General features: G+C 45.0%; 1 protein-coding gene and 1 long non-coding RNA gene across 6 annotated transcripts in view; one reads left to right on the top strand and one right to left on the bottom strand.

Annotated features, from left to right (window-relative positions):
• The window catches only part of dscamb (Down syndrome cell adhesion molecule b), a 127,616-nt gene that overhangs the window by 89,379 nt on the left and 17,403 nt on the right, over window positions 1–20,834 (top strand). For 3 of the 5 annotated variants that reach the window (XM_047335730.1, XM_047335731.1, XM_047335733.1), the window contains exons 9-23: window positions 1,119–1,397; window positions 1,499–1,618; window positions 4,623–4,802; window positions 11,886–12,082; window positions 12,699–12,795; window positions 13,948–14,076; window positions 14,665–14,832; window positions 15,503–15,573; window positions 16,398–16,641; window positions 17,186–17,332; window positions 18,567–18,722; window positions 18,823–18,962; window positions 20,087–20,240; window positions 20,392–20,509; window positions 20,595–20,761. In XM_047335730.1, coding sequence (XP_047191686.1) covers window positions 1,119–1,397; window positions 1,499–1,618; window positions 4,623–4,802; window positions 11,886–12,082; window positions 12,699–12,795; window positions 13,948–14,076; window positions 14,665–14,832; window positions 15,503–15,573; window positions 16,398–16,641; window positions 17,186–17,332; window positions 18,567–18,722; window positions 18,823–18,962; window positions 20,087–20,240; window positions 20,392–20,509; window positions 20,595–20,761 — 2,367 coding nt within the window. The remainder of the gene's footprint in view (window positions 1–1,118; window positions 1,398–1,498; window positions 1,619–4,622; window positions 4,803–11,885; window positions 12,083–12,698; window positions 12,796–13,947; window positions 14,077–14,664; window positions 14,833–15,502; window positions 15,574–16,397; window positions 16,642–17,185; window positions 17,333–18,566; window positions 18,723–18,822; window positions 18,963–20,086; window positions 20,241–20,391; window positions 20,510–20,594; window positions 20,762–20,834) is intronic. The other 2 variants (XM_035623309.2, XM_047335732.1) reach the window with 1 other exon arrangement.
• LOC118299496 lies at window positions 10,471–14,823 on the bottom strand. The gene is made up of 3 exons (XR_004789872.2): window positions 14,645–14,823; window positions 12,621–12,857; window positions 10,471–12,145 (listed from the first exon to the last, which is right to left on the bottom strand). It is a non-coding gene; the product is annotated as an uncharacterized LOC118299496 (long non-coding RNA).

The following is a 20,834-nucleotide window of genomic DNA, read 5'->3' as shown; positions in this document are numbered from 1 at the left end:
CATGCTTAAAATGCGCGCGCGTCTTTGGGGGATCCCCGGAGTCCATTATCTCCACTTTGTTGTGAATTGAATAAGCCGCTAAAGTGCTGCTTGTTTCACACTTATTTGAACTCGCCGGACACTCGAGCGCAGATGACTCGAGCGATGACGGGTTTCCCGGGGAATTGAGCGCAGCAGCAGCAGCAGCAGGCAATTTGAATACGTCCTAATGTAGAACTGAGCGACTCCTTTGTCACAGCCAGAGAGACTGTGAGCACTTGATCTAGTTTGTTATCTCCTCACCGTACGTTGCTGTTGATCAGCGACTCAGTGAATTCATACTCGGTCATTGAATGATTCATAATAATAATAATGATAATGAATGAATACATTTTTTATTTGTAACGCACTTTACATTGGAAACAGATCTCGAAGTGCTACAAGGTAAAAGCATCAATATAATCCGTCTCGTCCTTTAAATCTCTTTAAAAAACCCACACTTTGTGATTTTGGGATTTCGTACGACATTTATGGTATTTTATTTGTCTTATTTCAGCTTCTAGTTCATTTCCCTCTGTTTTAAATGTGTTCTATGTTTGTAAAGCACACAAACTGTGTTTTGAAAGGTGCTATATTAATAAAGTTTATTATTATTATTATTATTATATAAAAAGACAGATTAAAAATCTGACATCATACAAATATGAGCATAAAATTACTGAGGATTTTTTTCTTTCTTTTATTACTTTCCCCCGATATATCCCATAAAATGATATATTATATTTATATATATTTATACATGTTATATTGTATTCATTGTGTTGAGATCTACGTTTTCACAATTTGGTGCAGATCCACATGATGATGAAATGTCACATGAAATGTTCGACCTCATCAGAATATCATGTGAACTTTGTAGCTTCTTCTTGTGAGAGGACACATTGTTCCGGTGTGACAATGACGGGGAATCATTCAAGAATATACTTCTGCATCTCAGCTCGTTTATATTCCGGCGGTGACCTCCGTTAAAGCCAGATCGTCAGAAGACCGTAGCAGACGTACACGTGCAGAACCTGTGAGAAGAATCCAATCACAGTTAATCTTCTGTCTGTCTCCTCCTCCTCCTCCTCTTCCTGCAGTCCCTCCCTACATCCAGCCGTTCGAGTTCCAGCGCTTCACCATCGGCCAGCGCGTCTTCATCCCCTGCGTGGTGATGTCGGGCGACCGGCCGCTGGACATCACGTGGCAGAAGGACGGGCGGCCCATCCCCATCAGCCTGGGCGTGACGGTGGACAACATCGACTTCACCAGCTCGCTGCGCATCTCCAACCTGACGCCCGACCACAACGGCAACTACACCTGCATCGCCCGCAACGAGGCCGCCGCCGTGGAGCACCAGAGTCAGCTGGTCGTCAGAGGTGAGGAGGGGGCGGAGGGAAACTCAGCGTTGGGTTGGATGGTGACTAGAGGACGACCTGAAGTAGTGTGGTGTGTTCCTCTCTTCCTCGTGTCTGTGCAGTTCCTCCTCAGTTTGTGGTGCAGCCCGAGGATCAAGACGGCATCTACGGGAAAACGGTGACTCTCAACTGCTCCGCTGAAGGATACCCACCGCCCACCACCGTGTGGGAACACTCCAAAGGTACGTGGCTCGCACCACAGGGTCACAACGTTGGGAGTTGAGGTTCTGCTTTTAATGCTGAATGAAGACGGCGTACAGGCGATAGAAACAAGGGATGAATTCATCTGTTATTACATTATGATTATCTCTGTGACCTTTGGGGATTATATTAGACGACAATGATTGACGGGTGCGGCCTTTCAGCCTCGACGGACAGACAGACAGACAGGCAGGAAGACAGACAGAAAGACAGACAGACAGGCAGGCAGGAAGACAGACAGACAGACAGACAGACAGGCAGGCAGACAGACAGACAGACAGACAGGCAGGCAGGAAGACAGACAGACAGACAGACAGACAGGCAGGAAGACAGACAGACAGACAGAAAGACAGACACACAGACAGACAGACAGACAGACAGGCAGACAGACAGACAGACAGACAGAGAGACAGACAGGCAGACAGACAGACAGACAGACAGGCAGGAAGACAGACAGACAGACAGACAGACAGACAGGCAGGCAGGCAGACAGACAGACAGGCAGGAAGACAGACAGACAGACAGACAGACAGAAAGACAGACACACAGACAGACAGACAGACAGACAGTCAGGCAGACAGGCAGGAAGACAGACAGACAGACAGACAGACAGACAGAGAGACAGACAGACAGGCAGGAAGGCAGCAGGTGAGTGTAACCACTCGAGCAGGGCAGATGAAGAGAGGCCCCAGGTGTTTGCTCCATCATCCATATAACCAGCGATGAAAGCTTCACCAACAGAAGGACAACAACCACTGAGGAGTGTGTGTGTGTGTGTGTGTGTGTGTGTGTTCAGCCCCATGATCAAAGGAATGAAAGAATCAGATCGGATTTTTTTTGCTGTGTTTTTTTTTTACCCTTTGATGGGATTTGTGGGATTGTGTGTTTGTGTGTGTGTGTGTGTGTGTGTGTGTGTGTGTGTGTAGATGTGAGAGAAGCAGGCCTTATGCTTGATTAGCACTGTCTGACCAGTCGTGATCAGTACAGAGAGATCAGGCTGAGCTGTGTGTGTGTGTGTGTGTGTGTGTGTGTGTGTGTGTGTGTGTGTGTGTAGCCTCACGTAACACATGGTTCAGTCGATCGCCGTCTGATCGTGTGTTTTTTATTTTATTTTTTACCTTTTTTAACCGACTGTATTTCCTCTTCCTGTTACCTGGGGGTGTCATCCAGAGCACCAGGGTCCAGTCGGTGGCGTCGATCATCTATCGTTTCAATTGTTGCAAGAGTTTGTTCATAAATTGACCGTCCGGCATGATTTTAGTAGCTCAGAGCCGGACGAGTGTCGCTGGGAGATGTGGAACAGTGAGTAGAGGTCAACTGACATGAGCATAATGACTCGCACTATTTGGATATGCAAAATCCATAATTCAAGGAGGACCCCCCCCTGTCTGTCGCAGCCAGGGGAGCAGGAACAGAGTCACCACTTGACCCGTCGCTCTCCGCGGCCACTCGACTGCGTTTTAATTAAAAGGGAAAAACCCACAGCTCGCTAAACGACCTAATCTCTACACGCTAACTTTAACACGAGCTAATGCGACGCCTGGCCCCGGTTCACACGCGTGTTTAATACTACATGAGCCGCGGTGGAACACCGGGGTTCTCGTCACGATCTCGGGCCTCGGAATTCAGTTTGCCGTATCGTTCGACTGGAGGAAATAAGAGTGATTACATCACTGTTCTATTAATTGAAAGACGTAGATATTAATTACGGCAGCAGCGAGCGAGCGAGGCGGAATGTCTCGGGGAGGCCAAGTTCAATGGTTGCAGTCGCGCGTGAGTGATGGATTTCAGTCGTATCGCAGCGTTGAGAATTGAAGATAAAGCAGACGAATCGCCGCCCTCGGGACGAGTCCGTCCTTGACTTAGATCACATCAACGTGTGTCTTTAGGCCGTTAACACAACACAAATGCCAAAAAAAGAATCCCTGTCTACCTACAGTTTACATATCTGAACCAGGCAGAGAGCCGGAGGAGGTGAGGGGGTTATGTGCGCTCGGCCTCCCCGCCCTCCTCCTCCGTCGTTGTTCCTTCTCCTGCGCCAAAATCTGCCGCCGCCTCGTTAAGCAGCGAGCGCGACGAGTCCGTGTCCGACCGCGTCGCCGTCACGAGCAGCGGCAGCAGCGACCCGCCGCGCTCGGCTCCTCTCCGCTCAGCAGCTGTTCGGTGGGTTTAAGGATTTAGGGCTCGGTGTTGAGAAACATGTTTCCAATCCTCCCTAAATCTGACAGGCTTTGTCATCAAATCTGTAAACACGGACGCACGCGTCGGTCGAATGAATGCACACACACACACACACACACACACACACACACTTTACTGTTAAGTACTGTACATGCTGTTTGTTACTGTAGCATCATACGTCACTCATTTCTCTTAAATCCAGTAACTATACAAAACAAGATCCGCCAACTATTTCACGCTGGACATTCGCCCTAGTATTCACACGAATCTTGGAAAAACTGGTTTTAACTATTATGAAGCTTTTAAATGGAATGAATTACAAACAAAAAGTAACGTTTTTGGCTTTTTCGCAAGCATTAGCACATTAGCCACTAGCAGTAGCGCATTAGCATGTTAGCTCGTTAGCTAGCTCCGTCTAACTTGGCCTGTTCATTTCACGTGAGCACACAAACACTCATTTGATAAGTTGTTGAATGTTTTATTGAACTTTCTCTCGCTCTGTTTGGGGCGGGTCAGACGAGCCGCCAGAAGTTTTAAACATCAGCATTGTTTCACCTGGAGAATTCAAACAGTTATTATTAGTTTTCCATTCTCGTGTTGTTTGTCTGTTGTTTGCTCTTATTGGCTTTTGTTGCTGTAAATGTTAATTTTTTTTCTCAATGAGAAAAATATTTTTCCCTCCTGACTATTTCTGTCTATACTTTATGGACTGTATAAAAAAAGTTTTGTATTATATCCAAATCTTCATTTTTTTCTCATGATTTTAAATATGTGTCCCGCTCTCTTCCCTCCCGCCGGCCCCAGGTGCCGGCGTGCCACAGTTCCAGCCCATCCTGCTGAACAGCGGCTCCCGTGTGCAGCTGCTGATCAACGGCTCGCTGCTGATCAAACACGTGCTGGAGGACGACAGCGGCTTCTACCTGTGCAAGGTCAGCAACGACGTGGGAGCGGACGTCAGCAAGTCCATGTACCTCACCGTCAAAAGTAAGGGCCTGCGGCTGCTGGGCGTCACCGGTGATCGGTGTGTGTTTTAATGTGTGTGTGTGTGTGTGTGTGTGTGTCGGTGCAGCGTAGCCTGGGACCCAGAGGAATTCTGGGAGCTCATTTTCAATTCGTTCTGGTTCCCCTCCATTGGAAAGGGATTTTCCCTACGGCAGAAATGTTGCCGCTCCGGACTGTCCAGTGTGAAAACGCCCTCCGCTGACCGCAGGTGTCCTGCCTCCATTAGCGTTAGCATGTAGCTCCCCTGTAGAGGTCAGGGGGGCTCCTCATTTACCACAAGTGGGGCTGAGTTTCCTGCGCTACTGTTCTCAAACTGTGCAGTAGAATTTAAATATGAAAAGCGTGTGAGTGCACTTGGAGTCGCGTGTATTTTTACACGAGTGTACATTGTACTTCTACTTGATCTGATAGGGCTGTTTTCATTCTGACATCAACACAGTAACCAGAGTCATTGTTGCATCAATAAGGAGATGAATTGAGTTATACGGCAGCAACATGTAATATTAGAGCCCGACCGATAACATATACAGACGTATATCTTCATCAGCACTTATGTTTACTGATTTGAAATCGTATATTGTACAGAATAATCAATGCAGAAAAAACATTTTACTATAAAGTATTTTTATTTTCAAAATTCAAGTATTATATATTTGGTTGTATTTTTGTTTTGTTTTCTTTCATAGTTATTCATGATAAGGATTATGGTTAAACTAAAATGTCAAGCTTCAATTACATTTCTTTGTAATAAAGAATCTTAGGAATCATTGACAGATAAAAATAATAATAATATATATATATTGTACTCTCTAATATCACCATCGGCCCCAACAATCCATATCGGTCTGTCTCTATTAATATGAGTCTTATCGGAGAAGTTTCTCACCCAACCCACTTCTCTGAAGAGAAGCTGCCACAACCAAAATACATAAAAGTCTCCTTCTACCATTAATATCAGCCGACATGTCGTGGATATTCATCTGTCCCTGCGGTGAACGAGAGCGGCCATCAGCCGCTGCAGCCTCTCTGTGCTCTCATAGGTCGGTCCACCGACCGCGGCGGCCGGTTGCTATGCAGCAGGTTGACCTGTGGCCGCACGGAAACCTCTCTCCTGCCTCCATCTTCTACCGAGGCACAGAACAAAACACTGTGGCAGCAGACTCGACTCAGTATGGAGCTCATGGAACCGCACGTACATCTCGTGAAACATGTGGGTAGTAAATTGGAACTGTGTTTGTCCGCGATCTGCGTCGTCCGCCGGACTCCATCACGTCGACGTGAGTCAAAGAGACGGCCGAGCGTAAACAAGTTAGATCCATAATCCAATCAGACGCCCCGTCTCTCTCTCCTCCCGACACAGTGTGTGTGTGCATGTGTTTCTCTTATCATATTTATATTATGTATAATAGTTTCATTGGTCTTCAGAGAGAGAGAGAGAGAGAGAGAGAGAGACACTGTGCTCGTGCTTCAGCTTCATGTTGAACTCTGGACCAATCAAAGAGAAATTCAGATTCATCTTCAGTCCTGAATAATGTAGAACTCACTGCTCGCGACGAGTAGTTTCATTAATATGAACCGTAACGGCGACATTATTTACAGCTTCTGATATTTATATCCCTACACGTGTTCTGCCCCTTAAGATGTACGTTCACATTTTTCTTGTGTGAAAATGAATTTTGACTTAGTTTTTATCCAAATGAATGGTTGACAATCGATAACTAGTTCATTGCTCGTCAGTTACTTTTGTGTTGTGTATCCACACTGACTCCGGGCTTCATACGACAAACTACTGTATGTCGATTGTGCTCTAATGCGACCAGAGGTCCTAGATTAGCGCCTCTACTGGTGACAGGAGGTACGCCACAAAGACATTTCGCCTCAAAGCATTGTGGGTTTGTGTTTTTCTCAATTTGCCAACGCATGGTTGATGAACGTGCAGGGGTGATGGTCACTGCCACTGGCTGCTCGGCCAATCACAGTCGCCTGCTCGTCGCTCAGTCAACACATATACAACGTTTCATGGCCTTTAAAGCCTGAACTGTCAAGATGCTTCCTGCAAACGTGTACTTACTCGCATGAGTGGCTCGGAAAAAACTCTGACACACACACACACACACACACACACACACACACACAACCACTGTGTGTTTGTGTATGACGACACATTTCTCTTCATTGTTGTTATCATAATACTGTAGCTATATTTGATCACTTTTAATGTGTGTATCTGTGCGTGGTGTATTATATGCATTATGCTTGCGCGTGCGTGTGTGTGCGTGTGCGTGTGTGTGTGTGTGTGTGTTGCGCGACGCTGGAACTCTTGAGTGCGTTTCTGCCTCATTTAAATCCGTCAATACTTCAATTAGAGGCCGTGGAAGTGGCTCGAGGGAAGAAGAGCAGTCGGCACGTTGCTCTGCTTTTCTTTTCTTTTCTTTTTTCTTCTTCGTTTGTTTCCAGCGACGAGAGAAAGATTAAAAACCATAAATAACACATATTATTTGTTTTATTTATTTTATACCCCGGGCCTTGTTCAGACGCTGGCAGCTCTGTCTGTGTGTGTGTGTGTGTGTGTGTGTGTGTGTGTGTGTGTGTGTGTGTGTGTGTGCGCGCGTGTGTGTGTGTGTGTGTGTGTGTGCGCGTGTGTGTGTGTGTGTGTGTGTGTGCGCGTGTGTGTGTGTGTGTGTCCTCTGCCATAACAAAGCATACGCTGTTTTTTTTAAAAATCTCTTTGAATTGTTTAATCCCAGAGGCATATTAAAGTAATACATCATCTTCTTTAATCGTTGTACATTAGTCTGCGCTCTTCGTCCGTGTTTTCCAATGCATGCGTTACTGTTTCAATATCACAGTGTTAACGTGACATGAGAGAACAGTTTCGCGTGTATGATAAAAGCACCAAATCTTTTTAATGTATGACATATTACAGAGCAATGTTCCCTTGCTACATGCTACAATACACGGTAAACGGTCTTATCTGTACGTCCAGGCATAACTCGGCGGCTGTGCAACTTACGACGATTAGTTTGCTGATTATTTTGCCGATCGATCACTTATTTGCTGAGTCCATGAAATATCCTACAACATGACAGAGAGAGAATGAAACCCTCAGAGACGCAGGTGTCCAATCACAGCTCACAGCGTTTCCCCCCTGAAGACCCCTGACAGACCGTTAGACCTCTTTGTCTTTCTTCTTGTCCCATATTCATCCATCCCTCCATACCTCCCTCTCTTTGTTCCCTCTCTCCTCCCTCGTCTCCCCCTCTTCTTCCTACTCACACTCTCTCCTCTCTACCCGCGCTCCCGTGTTTTATTGCCAAGGCCCCTGTAATATCACTGGATATTAAAAAATATACATCAACCGAGCAATTATGGGCTATCAAAAAGAATAGGTTTAGCCCGGGGCCTTCGCTCGTGCTGCACGGTGGACGCATAGAGATTAGATGAGGAGGAGGAGGAGGAGGAAGGAGAAGAGGAAGGGGAGGAGGAGGAGGAGGAAGGAGAAGAGGAAGGGGAGGAGGAGGAAGAGGAGGAGGAGGAGGAAGGAGAAGAGGAAGGGGAGGAGGAGGAGGAGGAGGAGGAGGAAGGAGAAGAGGAAGCGGAGGAGGAGGAGGAGGAGGAAGAAGAGGAAGAGAAGGAGGAGGAAGAAGAGGAGGAAGAGGAGGAGGAGGAGGAGGAGGAGGAGGAGGAGGGGGAGGAAGAGGAAGAGGAGGAGGAAGGAGAGGAAAAGACTAAGAGGAGGAGGAGGAGGAAGAAGAAGAGGAAGAGGAGGAGGAGGAGGAGGAGTAAGAAGAGGAAGAGAAGGAGGAGGAAGAAGAGGAGGAAGAGGAGGAGGAGGAGGAGGAGGAGGAGGAGTGGGAGGAAGAGGAAGAGGAGGAGGAAGGAGAGGAAAAGACTAAGAGGAGGAGGAGGAGGAAGAAGAAGAGGAGGAGGAGGAGGAGGAGGAGGACAAGGAAGAGGAAGAGGAGGAAGAGGAGCAGGGAGGAAGAGGAGCAGGAGGAGGAGGAGAGTAGGCTCGCCTCAGCTCGGGCCACCGAGGCACAACCGAGACCAGTGACCATCATAGAAACATTGTGGATACTGCAGTCACACACACACACACACACACACACACACACACACACGGCAAGGTCACATGCAGATTGAAACCTCTGCTTATTCATATATGTATATTCATATACAAGAACACACTGTACACACACATACGCAAGACAAGCATGTGCTCATGTATAAAAACATAAATGACAAATCTTCTCATGCGCACATGATTTCATACAGAGGCATGGACACACACACACACACACACACACACACACACACGGCCTTGTGCGCGCCCTTTCTTTCCTTTTCTTTCTTTCAATGAGCGCACACACACACACACACGCACACGTTAGCGTCGACAGTGTTTACTGGCGCCGCCAAGGCCTCCGACTTAAACGGGGAAAATAGCCCCCTGTTAAGCAGCAATAACATTTAGAGAAGGGGAAGAGGCTGAGGAGACTCTTTTTAATAGGACTCACTTAAAATTCATAGTTGCTATGCAAAATAAATCAGCGATTTCCTGCAGCGGGGGGGAGAGGGGATGATGGTGTGGGGAGCGAGGGAGCGAGGGAGGGCCGGGCTGCGAGTGAATAAGAAATGAGCTTTAAACGTCGGCAGTCCCAAGTCTGACACATTCCATCATGCCGGGAGGCGGGTGGGGGGGGGGGGGGGGGGGGGGTTGAGGGTTTCTGCACGTACACACACACACACACACACACACACACACACACTGGCCTACGTGCACACAAACACATGCAAGTAGCTCCTCCTTCTCATTTTGTGTTGGCTGCTTTCAAGACGGAGATGTAGTGAGAAGATTGAGACGTGACGAAGGAGTGTGTGAGTGTGTGTGTGTGTGTGTGTGTGTGTGTGTGAGTGTGTGTGTGTGTGTGTGTGTGTGGTTGTGTGTGTGTGTGTGCAGTGTTATGATGTCAGCATATTACAGATATACCGGCATAGGAGCAAAAACTAAATATTCAAGACACATACGCAGTATCCCAACAAGTTGTCAAGATATTTTAAACAAACGTTGGTTTGTGGAACCAGACGTAGAATTGGGGGTGTGGTCTGACAGAGCTCCGCCACCTTCACCTATTGGACGGTATCATCTGTGAATCACCCTGTAGCCACGCTACCTTGCTTTAGGGTCTATTTGACCGTAAACGGACCATAATATACAAAATGAGCATCATGGATTGAAGAAGTAACTTTATAAATCAAGTGAGAAGTAGAGTCACTTTCTCATAGTCGCCCCCTGATGGTGAGTCCAGAGAATACAGGCTTCAGGCACTTCACCATGGGCTTCATTCTCCGGACCCGGTGACTATACGTCCATTTATACGTACAGTCTATACTACATATGCCCAGATGATTATTTTCCTCTGACACTGCTTATCATCTCAATCTACCGTCACCACGAGGTTGACATTTGTGGCTTGAACTTTCAGATTGATTTTAGCAATGAAAAGTGCTCTATAAATGGAATTTATTATTATTATGAACTATTTGTTGTACATGCAATGTAACCACATCTATCTACTCTATGTGCCAGTGAAATAATGAATACTGAAAAATTAAAAAAATGAATAAAGGACAGGTGAGACTGAACGTACAGTAAATGAAACGACTCGTTCTAATTTCAGACACTCGACTTTAATTGTCAGTGATCGACCAGTGATTGTTTAACCTTCCCGCCGCTTCGAGTGCCAGACGAGCCACAACAAATTATTTTAAAGTCATCCACGAATACCGTTTAACCCCCCCCCAACTCTGCAAGTGTGTGTGTATTTCTAAAACCATGATTATGTGTTTATGCTTATTTGTGTGTGTTTTTTTGCCGTTAGTTTTTATATTTCTGAATTTGCAATTCGTGTGTGTTGTCCTTTATATGTGTGTGTGTGTGTGTGTGTGCGTGTGTGTGACACGACAGCTCGGCCATGCGTATGAATAATCAAAGTGGTCTCTCTCTCATCATTAAATCATCACTGTCCTGGTGGGAACCCGAGGAGGGAGATGGAGTGAGAGAGAGAGAGAGAGAGAGAGAGAGAGAGAGAGAGAGAGAGAGGGATCATAGTTTGCGCTGCAGGGGAACATGCTCGCTCGCTCTCCTCCGTCGTGTAGTGTGGCTGAGATGTGTCATGAGCACAAGTCTTCTCTGCTCTCTGTGCTCGCCCACTTAGCTCTCCCAGACACACACACACACACACACACACACACACACACGTTTCATACATATGCACTCTTGAGTAAAATACATCCACGCACACACATTATTCAGGAGTGTACAGACAGTGACTCACACACACACACACACAAACTGCAGCTCTGGTACAGTGTCTGCCACACGTATCAGAAGTTACTGTCATTTACAGTGACACAGTTGTTCACTACAGTGTGTTTACTGTAGATACTGTACAGGTAACAGATACTGCAGCTGCTGCTGGAAACTACAGCGCCACAGATATGGATTGTTGGGAGCCGATATCGATGTTAGGGAGTAGGAGATTTACAATACAAATACATTGTACATATATATTTATATGTGTGTGTGTGTGTATATATATATGTGTGTGTATAGATGTATATATGTACAGCATATATGTGTGTATATACTTTTCATAGTCGTCTATATCTACCACAACTGCAGAAGTTATCCTGTGAAATACATCCTATATCTTGTCCAACACATACATACAAATATGCATATTCATTTACTACTTACACTTTGTCTAAATGTATATAGCTTTTTTTTCAAGTCCTTTTCCCTTCTATAGTTTATTGTATATTTTTGCTATATTTGCGATATTTCTACATCTTTTCCTGATGCTGCTGCTGAAACAAGTGGGATTAATAAAGTCTTATCCTATCTTATGGCACGCGTGGCATTTTAAAAGCTTTCATTGTTCAAATGGAGCTCGGTGGAAGAGCTACACACTTAAAAATGCTCTTCGACAGCATGTGCTTCATAAAAAGGATTTTAAAACCATCTATTTCAACTCATGTGACTGTCCATCCTCTTCCCTCCAGTCCCCGCCATGATCACCTCGTACCCCAACACCACCCTGGCCACGCAGGGCGAGGAGAAGAAGATGAGCTGCATCGCTCACGGAGAGAAGCCCATCATGGTGCGCTGGGAGAAGGAGGAGCGCATCATCAACCCCGAGACCAGCCGCTACGTGGTCACCGTCAAGGAGGTGGCCGACGAAGTCGTCTCCACGCTGGTGGTGGGTCCCTCACTTCTCTCGTCTTTTTTACACTGTAAATCAAACGCCCTCTGTGGTTTGTATCTAGTCAGACAGATGACAGAGAGCAGAGAGGAAGAGTTTGGGGAACGAATGGGGGCAGAGGGAAAAGAAATCTTCACAAATTCACAAAATCTTCAAGTGGAGCATGAAACATTAAAGAGCTAGGACCTTCCAGTCCAATTTAATGCTGATTAGAACTCAGCGTGAACGAGCGCTGAACATGTGAATATATATATAAATGTGCCTGGAGATTAATTGAGTAGTTAAGTGTCCCACATGGTTTAGGACGGAGGTTTCTCTCGTTCTGCTTCATCTCTTAGTAAAGGATGGAAATCAAAGCTGAGCAAACTGAAAAAATCCCTTGGGATGAAACCTAGAATTTCATTTTGCTGACTTTTGTTCAAAGCGACTTGCATCAATCGGTCTCATATGAGAGGGCCCAAACTGGAATTTTTATCCTCACCCGGAATCGAACTCTACGCTTACTGTACTAAAGTCAGTGGTGTAATCCACTGACCTATAACAGTTGCGAGGTGGTCTTTTGACTCTCTGCACGTCCACCTGAAAGCTCCGCATGTGTCGCGTGTCTCTGCAGATTATGCCGACAGTTCGTGAGGACTCGGGGTTCTTCTCCTGTCACGCCATCAACTCCTTCGGCGAGGACCGAGGCATCATACAGCTGACGGTGCAAGGTAAGGTCTCACACACACACACACATAGACACACACACACACCTCGGACTCGGCCGCAGCTCCTGTTAAGACACAATATGTTACAGTTTATAAAAATAATCTGCCATGTCTAATATTTTGTTAAACATTGTTTCCCCTCTGAAATGAGGCTGGAAACAGTCCACTCTCTCTCCCTCACTGAGGAATTCTGAGACTGTGAATATTGATGATATGCAAATAACACAGGCCCCGCCCACCACAGCTGCTCGCGCTAGTTTGACCGGTGGAAGAATGTGATCAACAAGATGGTTAGAGGCAACATCGGAGAGATTCAGAAATAAAACCTTCACCAACTTCTAATGCTAACGCTAACTGTCTGCTGACACACCTGCCGTTCCCTCGTGGATGCGAACTGCTAATGCTACCGCTAACCGTCTGCTTACACACCTATCGACCTCTCGTGGATGCTAGCTGCTAATGCTACCGCTAACTGTCTGCTTACACACCTGCCGTCCTCTAGTGGATGCTAATGCTAACGCTAACTGTCTGCTGACACACCTGCCGTTCCCTCGTGGATGCTAACTGCTAATGGTAAAGGTAACTGTCTGCTTACACACCTACCGTCCTCTCGTGGATGCTAATGCTAACGCTAACTGTCTGCTTACACACCTGCCGTCCTCTAGTGGTTGCTAATGCTAACGCTAACTGTCTGCTTACACACCTGCCGTCCTCTAGTGGATGCTAATGCTAACGCTAACTGTCTGCTGACACACCTGCCGTCCTCTCATGATTCACTTTTTACATTTGCATATTGGACAGCGATTGGTTTTCTGTATTTGTGTCGTACCAAATCTAGCTTGAACAGGATTCGTTGGAATTTCAAATTGCAGAAAGGTCAAACAGAAATCTTCTCCTCCAGGAGAGGAATGTGAAAACACCAGATACATTGAGTGGAGGGCGACTTTAAGAACTGGACAAAATTCGGAAGGAAAGTTTTCACCAAGTACTAATTTAATTGCGACCCAGTGGTGGCTGCTCTCTGTCGTCTTGTCTTATCCATAATCTCTCACAGGGGAAATCAGAGACAGAGTGAAACCGATACGTCTGTCTGGTCTGCTCTGCAGTTCTATTTCAGGACTCCATCTCTCTCTCTGTGTCTGTCTCTCACATCAGAACCGCCCGACCCCCCGGAGGTGGAGATCCGGGAGGTGAGGGATCGAACCATCGCTCTCCGCTGGACCATGGGTTTCGACGGCAACAGCCCCATCACGGGATACGACATCGAGTGCAAGAACAAATCAGGTACAGACGCGCGGTCGAGGAGCACCAGGCAACTTTTTCATACTTGCTTGTTGATGGTGTTGGTGTTGATGCTGATGTTAGATTGCTGTTGTTAGTTATGCATCTTTTTATTTTATTTATTTTCATTTATTTACATGGATGTGATAGACTGTTAAAATGAATTTCCCCTTTGGGATTAATAAAGTATTCTGAATCTGAATACGCTGAGGTAATTCAAAGTGCTTCGCAGGACAATAAAGGAAGACACTAAATGTATAACAATATTCAAATTAAAGATTAAAATAGAAGAAGAAAACAAAAATATGTATAAAATAAAATAAAATGAAAGGACTGTGAAAGTGAATGGGAGAGTAAAATCCATTAACATCATAGGAACATATCAACAAATAGATAAAAATGGTAGATTGTTGAATGGTTTTCCTGTCGAACAGAAATGTTTTAAGAGCAGATTTAAAAGATTGTAACGAGGAGGCGGATTGTAACGGGTTCATAGCAACAAGTTCATTTATTTATAGAAAATAGAATATTGAGATGCGGCTACAGAGTGAACAAGAAGGATCTATCCAACCTCTCTCCGTCTCTCTCCAGCGTCTTGGCTTTCGGCCCAGGTGACCAAAGACGTGTCGCCGCAGCTCAACCAGGCCACGATCATCGACCTCCACCCGTCGTCCACCTACAACATCCGCATGGTCGCCAAGAACATCATCGGCAACAGCAACCCGAGCAACGAGCTCACCATCACCACCGACGAAGCAGGTAAATCCACTGTCTCCCAATAGCTTTTATAGATTATAAAAGATTAGAACATCACCATCACAATTTATTCTTAACACTTAAACTTTGCTCGATGGAGCATTGATTGTTTGACCGAGTCATAAATTGTCCATTTCCTCCTGGTCCTCAAACCTGTTGACTCCTCTTGCAACTGAATTATTTGAATGGCCGTTTTAAATCTTCTTCTTTTTTTTTATATCCGGGGGGAAATAGACCGGTTCACTCTTGATTTTGATCTTTACTTTTCTTCTATTGCTCAAAATGACCACAGGCATAACCGCACATTGACGTGTCCCATTTTACCAGATTCCCTAAAATAAAATCATAAACTTCAGATTAAATCAATCATTTCTCATGTTATTTATATGAATCTTGATATGATATCTTTTTTATTCTTTGTAAATTTGGCCATATTCAGTTATATTTTTTCTTCCTCTTCCGTTGTTGTTTTATCTTATCTTATCTCTTACAAGTTTCTTCTTATTGTTGAGGTAGAAACTGCAAAGTGCAAGAAATGAGCAGGAGCATGAAAGAGGACTCATCCTCGGCTCAACAGCACCATCTAGTGGAATTGAAGTAGATAAGACACAACTCTCCAGTTTAAACACACACACATGATGCAGTAATGTTGAATGATGGGCTTCATTCACAGCTCCCGACGGTCCTCCACAAGATGTCACCCTGGAGCCCACCTCCCCGCAGAGCATCAAAGTCTCCTGGAAGGTGCAGACACATGTCATGTTATATTATTTTTTATAAGATGCCAGTTTGGTAAAAACTGTAAAAAAAAAACAAAAAAAACAAACATTTGGTATCATAATATCGAATTTTGCCGTTTATTTGTGTTTGTTTCATGGTTTTATGTGTAACATAGCGACCACATATGTGTACGATAACAGGCATTGGCTGTGGTTCAGGACATAGAGTCGTCCACCAACCAGAAGGTCGGCGGTTCGATGCCAACTTCCCCCTAGTCCGCATGCTGATGTCTCCCTGGGCAAGACACTTAACTCTAAGATTGGAAAGGAAAAAAAAGAATGATAACAAGATTTTAATAACTTTTTTGACACACACCAAATTTGAAGTTGCTGGTGTGAAGTCTGCTGGAGGAGTTCGTTAAAGTACGACGTGCGAAAATGTTGCATATTTGCACACTAAAATCGAAATGCTCGACTCTCTGTTGGTCCGAGGTGATGGCCACCAGGGCTTTTTTGTAGATCTTGACATGATAAACGTGCCTATCAAGTTTCGTTCATCTGCATTCAAATTTGAAAGCAGTTAGAAATGTGGTAAGGGTACTCTATCGAGTCATTTTGACACGCCCCATGCCCAAGACCACTAAAGTATAACAATTTTCACCGCTTCTGATGCGTGTGCATATTCTCTGGTAGGTCGGAGCACGTTTAGTGCCTCAAATTAGCCATTTATTTGCTGAATAATAAGACATTGTCAGTGGAGCTCAGGCCCTAATAAGGCAGATAAACAGACCTGGTGATGATGTCACAACCTCATGCGTTCATCAACCGCCCTCTCGTTTTTCCCGGCAGCCCCCGCAGAAGCACCTGCAGAACGGCGTGATCCGCGGCTACCAGGTGGGCTACCGGGAGTACAGCCCCGGCGGCAGCCACCAGTTCACCATCATCAGCCTGGACACGACGGGCGACACCACGGAGAGCATCGTGCTGGACAACCTGAAGAAGTTCACCCAGTACAGCGTGGTGGTGCAGGCCGCCAACCGGGCCGGCACCGGGCCGTCCTCACAGCAGGTCGTCACCAAGACGCTGGAGGATGGTGAGCAGGGAAATATATGACACTGACACTGTTATTGTCACAGTATACATGAACAGTATATATATATATATATATATATATATATATATATATGTGACACTTCGATCCATTTCTTCGAGCTTGAGTAATTTTATTACTTAATTTTTATTTAATATTTATTATTTTTTAACTATATGTAGTGTCATTTTTTTATAATGAACAGATTTACTGAATTTCGAACCAGACGTGACTCCATCAGTTATTTTGTGAGAAGGCTTCCACCTACTGGACATTTTTTGAACTACATCACATGAATACCTGCTTTATATTATCGTGCCTAAGCCCTACTTTATTCTTTATCAAAAAATATGTGTTGTAAAAATTTGTCAACCAAATTCAACTCTTATTACATTATCTAGTGACAAATAACCATTGACATAAAATGACATTTAATTATTTTACTTCATCTTAATTTTAATATGTGCTTTTCGGGTTGTGGGTTGTCTGCTCGACGGTTTGCTTGTACTCCATTAATCTTCCCATCTCCCCCTCCTGCCTCTGTCAGTCCCGTCCCGGCCTCCTGAGAACGTCCTGGCTGTGGCCAAGTCTCCGGAGGTCATCTCACTGTCCTGGATGCCGCTGGCCAGAGAGGCTCTGAATGGGAACCTGCAGGGCTACAGAGTCATCTACTGGGCCAACCTGCCTGACGGAGGTAGTAACACACACACACACACACACACATACACACATTCAAACACTGATATGATTAAATGATTGTAATGTTCTCTTTGCTTATTGATATGGTTCTTTCACTAGGGGAGGCTGTGGTATTGCAGTGGTGGAGAAATATGAATAATTCAAGCACTGTTCTGGGTGTGTTTGTGTGTGTTTGTATGTGTGTGTGTGTGTGTGTGTGTGTGTGTGTGTGTGTGTGGGGCTGCTGCTAAATTAATCGCCAACTATTTTAATAATCGATTAATCATTTTTTTAATTAATTCAAGTAGTTTTTATGGAAAAAAAGGTGATAATTCTCTAATTTCAGCTGCTTAAATGTGAATATTTTCTGGTTTCTTTGCTCCTCTGTGACAGTTAACTGAATATCTTTGGTGTGTGGACAAAACAAAACATCATCTTGGTGGTTTTGGCAAACTCAATCTTAATTTTTCCCCATTTTATGACATTTTATGGACCAGCAACTAATCCATTAATCGAGAAAATATTGGACAGATTAATCGATTATGAAAAGTATCGTTAGTTGCAGCCATATGTGTGTGTCTATTCACAATAAGACATATGTCCTTGTATTGTATATTTAACCCTTCGGATTTGAGGTTTATAAGACGTAGACAACATGATTTTCAAATGCAAATGATCTGCTCTTCAAATAGCTTATTTCAGGTACTGTTGCAGTATCACTCAGAAATGTATCAGCTGATTTAAATAGGTAATTTGATAATGAACATACATAATGTGAGCCAAGTGAGGTGGCATGAATGTTGACAGGTAAACAAAGAGCATATGACGTGGCTCCTGTGTGTTTTCTCTCTTGAATCTACATCTTGCTTCCAACCTGCAGTGGCTGCTGGTCGCCATCAATAATTCACAATGTAATAACTGGAGCCGGGGCCCGTTGCCTCAGCTCTGAGTGACGGGGTGTAGACAGAAGAGGGATGGAGGAGAGGAGAACAAAACAAAATCTGAGCAAAAAGGAAAAGCAGAAGCAATAAAACCCGTCTTATAGGACTGATACATATTGTTATGCAGAGGATAACTCTCTATATATGTATATATATGTTTTAATCGATTTTCTGTTGTATAATTTTATTTCTCATCACAGGGAAAATGTCTTGACATACCTTTACAATGCTGGATGAAGTGTTGTTGGTATTTACACTCCAGTGTGAATCATTTTATGATATTAACGTTTCCCCATGTCTTTGTGCCAGAGCTTGGAGAGATCAGGAACGTGACCACCAGTCAGCCATCTCTGGAGCTGGACGGGCTGGAGAAGTACACCAACTACAGCATCCAGGTCCTGGCCTTCACCAACGCCGGGGACGGCGTCCGCAGTGAGCAGATCTACGTGCGCACAAAGGAGGATGGTACGGCAAAAACATCATGAGATATCATATTTTTTAGTACAGTTTAGGAATGGAACAGGAGGAAAACTGTGAACCCTGTGTTTTTCCTCTCCGTCCTCAGTCCCCGGTCCTCCTGCGGGCGTGAAGGCTGCGGCCTCCAGCAGCTCGGTGGTGTTTGTGTCCTGGCTGCCGCCGCTCAAACTCAACGGCATCATCAGGAAATACATCGTCTTCTGCTCTAACCTGCATCCCATGGTATTAGCATTTGTGTACCATGAGATCCTTAATAACTATAATATTAAAAACATGATACAATGGTACATATGCTGAAAATATGTGCACCCATGTTTCTGCATGACGCTTTGAATTAAACCATCTGTATAGATAGATAGTTAGCTAGGTAGGTAGCTAGGAAGGGTAGGTAGGTAAGTAGGTAGGTAAGTAGCTAGGTGAGTAGGTAGGTAAGTAGGTAGGTAGGTAGCTAGGTGGGAAGGTAGGTAGGTAAGTAGGTAGCTAGGTGGGTAGGTAGGTAGGTAGGTAAGTAGGTAGGTAGGTAGCTAGGTGGGAAGGTAGGTAGGTAAGTAGGTAGCTAGGTGGGTAGGTAGTTAGGTAGGTAGGTAGCTAGGAAGGGTAGGTAGGTAAGTAGGTAGGTAGGTAAGTAGCTAGGTGGGTAGGTAGGTAGGTAGGTAGGTGGGTAGGTAGTTAGGTAGGTTGGTAGGTAGGTAGGAAGCTAGGTAGCTTGGTAGCTAGGTAGGAAGGTAGGTAGGTATGAAGCTAGGTAGGTAGGTAAGAAGCTAGGTACGTAGCTAGGTAGGAAGCTAGGTAGGAAGCTAGATAAGTAGGTAGGTAGCTAGGTAGGTAGCTAGGTAGGTAGATGGGTAGGTAGGTAGGTAGGAGGTAGGTAAGTAGGAAGCTAGGTAGGTAGATAAGAAGCTAGGTAGGAAGCTAGGTAGGTAGGTAGGAAGCTAGGTAGATGGGTAGGTAGGTAGGTAGCTAGGTAGGTAAGTAGGTAGCTAGGTAGGTAGCTAGGTAGGTAGGTAGATAGCTAGGTAGGTAAGTAGGTAGCTAGGTAGGTAGGTAGATAGGTAGAGAGGTATGTAGGTAGGGAGGTAGGTAAGTAGGTAGGTAGGGAGGTAGGTAGGGAGGTAGGTAGGTAAGTAAGTAGGTAGGTAGATAGCTAGCTAGCTAGGAAGGTAGGTTGGTAGATAGGAAATTCTGGTGTAACAGCAGAAAGCTTCACACAACACACCTTAAAACATATACAATATATATAAAAACAAATGTATGTAACATATGTTTGTGACGGGTCAACGCAGACGCATTTCAGAAACAAAGCTGCGACACAGTGATACATTAATCTTTTCCCTCTCTCCGCTTTTTTGCAGGTGATGAGCGAGTTCGAGGCGTCTCCAGATGCGTATTTCTACAGGATCCCCAACTTGGCACGGAACAGACAGTACAGCATCTGGGTGGTGGCGGTGACCGCTGCCGGCCACGGCAACAACAGTGAGAAGATCACAGTGGAGCCTCTGGTCAAAGGTAAAATCATCATCTTGGCTAACATACCTACTTTCATAGATTTTACATTCACTTTATTCAGTTTATCATCATTTCAATAAAATAAATAATTATAAACAATTTCTTTAATAGAATCTCATGAAGCTGTTTGTTTTGTTTGTTTTGTGTTCAGCTCCAGCCAGGATCCTGACCTTCAACGGCACGGTGACAACTCCCTGGATGAAAGACATTGTTTTACCATGCAAGGCTGTCGTAGACCCTCCCCCTACCATCAAGTGGCTGAAGGGAAAGTAAGTCAAACAACAGATCATGTACTGACAGGGATACCATGAACAGAAATGTCTAAACTCCTATTCTTTCCCCCCCCCTCTTCAGCACTAATGGGACTCCGACCCCCGTCTTGGTGGACGGTCGTCGCAGCGTCCACGGCAACGGCAGCTTCATCATCCGCACAGTGAAAGCCGAGGATTCTGGCAACTACAGCTGTGTGGCCAGCAACAACTGGGGGTCGGACGAGATCACGCTTAACCTGCAGGTCCAAGGCAAGTAGTCGGAACCCTAAACAAGACTATTTTATAATATTCTTAAAGCTGCCATTGCTCATATTTTCTGGCA

This window comes from Scophthalmus maximus, chromosome 11 (genome assembly GCF_022379125.1).
Source record: "Scophthalmus maximus strain ysfricsl-2021 chromosome 11, ASM2237912v1, whole genome shotgun sequence".
Classification (NCBI taxonomy): domain Eukaryota; kingdom Metazoa; phylum Chordata; class Actinopteri; order Pleuronectiformes; family Scophthalmidae; genus Scophthalmus; species Scophthalmus maximus.
The sequence above is the reverse complement of the archived record's forward strand: the minus strand, read 5'-3'. Positions and strand labels throughout refer to the sequence as shown.